General features: G+C 45.5%; 1 protein-coding gene across 1 annotated transcript in view; it reads right to left on the minus strand.

Moving 5' to 3' along the window:
- The window catches only part of LOC308081788 (low-density lipoprotein receptor-related protein 1-like), a 285,687-nt gene that overhangs the window by 90,729 nt on the left and 188,187 nt on the right, over positions 1–6,771 (minus strand). Inside the window, exons 31-34 of the mRNA XM_080423412.1 lie at positions 2,351–2,445; positions 2,074–2,223; positions 1,315–1,455; positions 53–178 (exon numbers count right to left, since the gene is read on the minus strand). Of these exons, the coding sequence (XP_080279538.1) occupies positions 53–178; positions 1,315–1,455; positions 2,074–2,223; positions 2,351–2,445 (512 nt within the window). The remainder of the gene's footprint in view (positions 1–52; positions 179–1,314; positions 1,456–2,073; positions 2,224–2,350; positions 2,446–6,771) is intronic.

Below are 6,771 nucleotides of genomic sequence, written 5' to 3' on the forward strand. Positions count from 1 at the left end.
CTGTACTGTACTGTACTCTATGGGCCTCATGGCTGGGCAAGGCTTTACTTACCCTCACAGGACTGCTGCCCGCTGCGCAGGCTGTAGCCTGCGGTGCACATGCAGGCTCTGGTGGTGGGCGACGTAGGAAGACACAGCTGGGAACAGTCTCCGTTGTTAGTGCTGCACAGATTGGAGCCTGCATGGGGAAACAACATTACAGACACACGTAAGCAGCTCAGATAAACACAGTGGTACGAGCAGTCAAACAAACAGCCAATCAGAATGATACCGGTGCTTATTTGCAGCCATCACACTGTGAAAATGGCACTCAAGTGGATATAATGGAGAGACCCATGGTTTCACGGGTGATTTGACTGAAAAAAGGAAAGAAATGTTGAAAGAACCCCAGGACTCACTAAAAACCAGGTGTTTCAGCTGGGTGGTAAATGGTAAATGGTGCATTTACTGTATATAGCGCTTTTATCCGAAGCGATTTACATCGATTGTGCGTTATATTCACCCATTCACACACACATTCACACACCGATGGTGGAGGAAACCATGCAAGGCACCAACCTGCTCATCGGGGAGCAATTAGGGGTTCAGCGTCTTGCTCAAGGACACTTCGACACTAACTCTAACTGGGGGAGCTCGCGATCGAACCGGGAACCTCGCGGTTGCCAACCGGCCGCTCTACCGGCCACTCTACCCCTGAGCCACTGCCGCCACTGGGTGGGCGTGGTTTACCCCAAATAAATGAGTCCAAGTATCTCGGGGTCTTGCTCACAGGGCGAGGGGAGGATCGGGAGCGGGGGAGCTCAGCCAAAAGACAAAGCTCTCGATCTACTGGTCAATGTTTTGTTCCTTCTCTCTCCTATTGTCATGAAATGTGGGTTATGAGCGAAGGAACAAGATGGTGGACACAAGCAGCCAAAATGAGTTTATTCAGGAGGGTGGCTGGCATGTCCTTAGATTGTCATCCTGGAGAGAGCCACTGCTCCTTTACTTGGAGAGGAGCCCGGTGAGGGGGTTCAGAAATCTAACACAGATGCAAGGCAGGCGTGCGGACAAGCGTCCTATTTGCATACCGATAGGGAGGGAATCAGTTATAATCTATTTTGAAAACTGCATATATAGTACTTGAATATTGATATAAAACTAAAAAACATATTTTTGGTTCTGAAAATAGGAGGTTCAACATAGCTAGCCTAGCTTAGCTTGACAAGACGACCCAACGCTAGAAGACGAGAAAGAGCAAAAGGCACACAACACTGTGTGTGACGCAGGACGTAAGGGGGGCGGGTCCCGACATAGACCCCACGGCGCCCGTACCTGTCTGCACGGTTTCGTTGTAGATCTTCATGTGCATCATGGGAGACGTGCTGTTCCTCAAAACCTTCCAGTTGCCTCCGTCCTTCTTGTCGCACGTTCCGATCTGGTCGGCGCCTTGGTCGGCCCACCATAACTTTTCTCCTGAAGGAAGCGAAGGGGAGACGTGTTCGGTGTTATAGCGTTACGTGCATTTAATTCAGTCATTCCACACGCTACATGTTCTATAATAGTTTTAGCTAAATGACTGATGGTTAGGAACCTTGTCCCTTACAGGTCTGTACATTTAAGGGTGTGCAAATAGAAGTTGTACACTCTTGAAGTGTACAAGAGTTAAATTAACACTAGTATTTTACAGTAAATTGGAGATAAAAGCATATAAAATGGGGGTCCATGGCCTAAACTAAAGCATAATCCACTTTTGCCTGTCAATCGTCGCCTCTGCTCAGCCCCCATCAAAGGAGAAGGATAGGTGAGGGGAGGGGCGGGGAGGAGAGGGGGTGGGATTAATGGACTGTGACATCAAAGTCCAGGGGCCAATTCCAGCACTTTTTTTAGCCTAATTATTCAGAAAACCACAGAAAATCCACTGAATGTTCAAAGTTTAGTTTTTTGGGGTGTAATTGAGGTCATAAAAAAATTCTAAAAAAATGAATGTCATGAAACCTTTATGTCTAATTGTACCACGTGCTGGTTACATTTCTGACTAATAAAGTATTCAATCAATCAATCAATCAATCAATCAAGAGGCCCACACAGTACCCATGATAGCCAGAGCCGTGGCCTTGGTCAGTTTGCCCTTCACCCCCTCCAGGACCTCCAGGCCCGAGCCGTCCAGCTGGCAGCGGTTGATGGTGCTATTCCCCGAGCTGATCCAGTAGAGCTGCTCACTGTCAAAGTCAATGGACAGACCTGCAAACCATATGAGACAAAGTGTAATGAGTGGACCCGGCCACTGGGTGCGCTGTGGTGCACAGTGATTAAGAACACACAACATATCATCATCATCATCATCATCATCAGAGAGACAGACACTCACCCACTGGACCCTTCTGACCGCTGAACAGCAGACTGCGGTTACTGCCGTCTGTGTTGGACATGCTGATGTTGTCTCCATCTGTCCAGTACAGCTTCCTAAAGGACACACGCACACGCACGCACACACACACACACACACACACACACACACACACACACACACACACACACACACACACACACACACACACACAGGACATTTGACTTAGATATAAGATGTAAGATTCAGACATAGGACGTCATAGACATAGGACATAGGATTCAGACATAGGACACATAAAGTACAGACACAGAAAATATATAGGACACAGACATAGAGCATACTGTATATAGGACACAGCCATATAGCAGGACATAAGACACAGACATGGAGGGAGGGTAAAGGACACAGCATACTCCAAACAACGCCAAACTTGGTTGGGCAGGGCTTGTCCAACCAAACAATATTCTTTGACATCATCTGTCTCTGAGATTTTGCCATTTCTGGCAAAAGACAAGAATGGACAAACAAAGAGTGTGTTATCTCTCTCCGTTCATTAATTGCCATCTGGTTGTGTTTGCAGTCGCTCAGAGAGGGATTATCCTCAGCCGAACCTTTCCTCAAAAGTGTCCACGGTGGAGAAGTTAAGATGATGGATCTGTTTTTTTTTATGTATTCATTGCTAAGGCATGTAGGGGTTAGGTAAGTCGGTAGGTGGGTGGGTAATGTTAACTGTTTCTATTTGTCTGTTTTTTTGTTCCGTTTTTTCTTTGTGTTATCGTTTACCGTCATTTTATTTTCATCTTGTGATATTGTGTTTTATTTTTTCTTGTTTAAAAACAAAACTATGGTGAGCTGTATTATTTAATGGCTGGATGTTAAAATTGTTATTCTCCAATAAAAAGATTTACATAAAAAAAAAAGTATCCACGGTACTTAACAGTGCCAGAATTTTATAATAACAGATTACGTTCGGTGCCAGAAATCTCACCGTCTGCAACGCTGTTTAGAGCTGTGGACTCCACGGCGAGCACACGCACGTAAACAATGCATGTGTGCACAGCAATGGATGGTCCTGGCTAAAGCCTGGAACAACAACATGTCTCATGCGAGTCACCATTGCGGAGCGATCGCGCATCGAGAATGACTCGTTTTGCCCACTGTAAAAAGTTAAGGAGATACAGAGGTTTTTAGCCAGGAGATAGAATGGAAGCGGATGGGAGCCAGATTTTTTGGCACGGTGATCCATCTGTCCCTTTACTTCTTACAGTGTTCATGGGTGATGCCAGTGCTAACAAGTGAAAACGAAAAAAACAAAAAGACTGAAAACACGGTTTGAACCGTGTTCGGCACCCGATGTGTTAACTGGCAGATTGAGGAAGTAAAAACTATATAAATCACGAGCCCGTGGAGTGTCTGACCAATCACATCGCGATGTTCGGCTAGCGGAGGAGGTGCAAGAATTGACGAACAGAACGTCGGCAAGAGACACCACATTTCTCATGATGTCATTTTGTCCTTATTGATCCGCTGTGACTGAAGAAAAGGTCTTAAAGATTAAAGAGTAAAGAGTAAAGAATGTATTGTATAGATCAGTGGTTCCAAAAAATAGTCCCGGGGAGCATTTGGTTCCAGGGAGAGAGAGAGACGCGTTGTGAGCTTGTAGATCGGCTATTTTCAAATAGCTGATGTACTGTATGTTAAAGGGCTCAGGTGGCCCATAGTCGCTTCTTTTGGGCTGGTTTTCCAAGACCTGGTTGCTTGTTTCTCTCACAGAATCTGGCAACACTGTTTGGTTCCCATGTGAACACTCTCAGAGTTAAAGTCCTGTAACGGTCCATTGGGAACCCCCTCCAGGAACCCAGAGGGTCCCCGAACCCCACTTTGAGAACCACTGGCATAGAGTTTTGTACGTACAGTATATAAAGTATAGGTCAGAACACAATATGGCTGGACGGTCCAACTACAACTATCACTCTATTCTCAAACTCTTACATCCCACCTCTAACTTATTAGACGCACGCACGCACGCACGCACGCACGCACGCACGCACGCACGCACGCACGCACGCACGCACGCACGCACGCACGCACGCACGCACGCACGCACGCACGCACGCACGCACACACACACACACACACACACACACACACACACACACACACACACACACACACACACACACACACACACACACACACACACACACACAACACACACACGCTTTGTGAGCTTGTAGATCAGTTATTTTAAATGGTGTTTCATGTGAGGACCAGGAAAATGGTTCGTCACAATGTCTCATTTCTTTTAGTCCTCACAAGTATAGTAACACACACACACACACAGTCACAGTCACAGTCACACATACAAACACACACACACACACGCACACACACACACACACACACACACACACACACACACACACGCGCACGCACACAGTCTGACAGTCAAGTGGCAGCCCGCTGCCTGCAGTCTGCTCAGGCAGCCAGTGTGAAGTGTAGATTAGATTGTGGCGCTGACCTCTTGACCTTTCTGATAGCATCTCACCATCAAGACAGGACTCACCATTTCTCACATCTCTCCCATTCCATTTATTTTCCCCCACTTGCCCTCTCCCTCTCTCTCTCTCTCTCTCTCTCTCTCTCTCTCTCTCTCTCTCTCTCTCTCTCTCTCTCTCTCTCTCTCTCTCCTCCTGCATTTGTAACTGTTTTTGTAGAGAGAGCTAAAGCGTATACCGAGCATTGCTCCTGTCATGCATTATTCAAACTAATGCTCTCTTGCTCTCTCATATTGTCTCTGTCACTTTACCCTAAACCCTGTCTCTGTCTCTGTCTGACTTTACTGTCCTCCTTCTAACCCCGCTCTGTCTGTCTGTCTGTCTGTCTGTCTGTCTGTCTGTCTGTCTGTCTGTGTGTGTGTGTGTGTGTGTGTGTGTGTGTGTGTGTGTGTGTGTGTGTGTGTGTGTGTGTGTGTGTGTGTGTGTGATATTTTCATTTCTGCGAACCACGGAAACGTTGAATGTGGATGTTTCAATGTTTCAAGGCAGCCGTGTTTTCAGCAGCATGTCTGAACTGATGACACAGCGCTTTTGGCTTTTTTTCATTAATAACCTATTATTTTGCTGTTAACTGCTATACTGTCTTTGGCGTCTGAATTTCCCATCTTATCTTATCTTAAATGGTAAATGGTGCATTTACATAACGCTTTTATCCAAAGCGCTTTACATAGATGTAATTGTGCTAATACATAGATGTAATTGTACATTACATTCACCCATTCACACACACATGGCGGAGGAAACCATGCAAGGCACCAACCTGCTCATCGGGAGCAATTAGGGGTTCAGCGTCTTGCTCAAGGACACTTTCACACTAACTCTTCAGGGGGAGCCCGGGATCGAACTGGAAACCTCACTGCTTCTATCCGGCCGCTCTACCGGCCACTCTACCCCTGAACCACTGCCACCCCCCATCTTATCTTATCTTTATTAACACATTGCAAACAGTATTTGACATGAAATCTGTTGACATAACATGTATTTTTCATTCAAAAATACTAATTCTCACGACGTTTTTTTCGAAATCGTTCAAAAATAGTAGATCTACAAGTTCACAACACGTCGCGATGTGACACATCCTGACCTTGTAGATCTTAAAGTACAGTACATATTTTCTTTCCAGTTCCAACACTGACAACAAGGCCAACGTGTTCCTTTGACGACCAGACTTACATAACCTCTCTGTCTCTCTCTCTCTTTGTCTAGTACAAGAGGGTCATAACCTCTCTCGCCCTGTCCAAGGCAAGGCAAGGCACTTTTATTTATAAAGCACATCACAACAAGGCAATTCAATGTGCTTTAGTTTACACAGAACATCAAGCAAAGGAAACACAATTATACAATGACATTAGGATTCATAAAACAAAAGAGGTAAAAATAAATAACATTTTACAGTGCAGAAGAGACAGAAAGAAGAAAAGTTAAAGTAACTAAATCAAAGACAGCGGCAAACAGAAAGGTCTTTAGTCGTGTTTTAAAATAAATAAGAGAGGCAGCAGACCTGCAGTTTTCTGGGATTTTGTTCCAGATATGTGGAGCATAACAACTAAAGTCAGTCTGACCCTATCAACTCGTTGAGACTTGAGACAGATGAAGAGAAGATATTTTATCTTAGGAGATCCCTGCGTCTTGTTTCTATCTCTCTGTTGTTGTTGTTTTTGTTGTGTGTGCATGTGTGCGTGTGTGTGTGTGTGTGTGTGTGTGTGTGTGTGTGTGTGTGTGTGTGTGTGTGTGTGTGTGTGTGTGTGTGTGTGTGTGTGTGTGTGTGTGTGTGTGTGTGTATGTGTGTGTGTGTGTGTGTGTGTGTGTGTGTACTACTCTGTCCTCTCTTTGAACGACTGCGTCTACTTAACGCGGTGGAATGTTTCCGATCTGAGAATC

Source organism: Gymnoscopelus braueri, assembly GCF_963280865.1.
Source record: "Gymnoscopelus braueri genome assembly, chromosome: 3".
Taxonomy (NCBI): Eukaryota; Metazoa; Chordata; class Actinopteri; order Myctophiformes; family Myctophidae; genus Gymnoscopelus; species Gymnoscopelus braueri.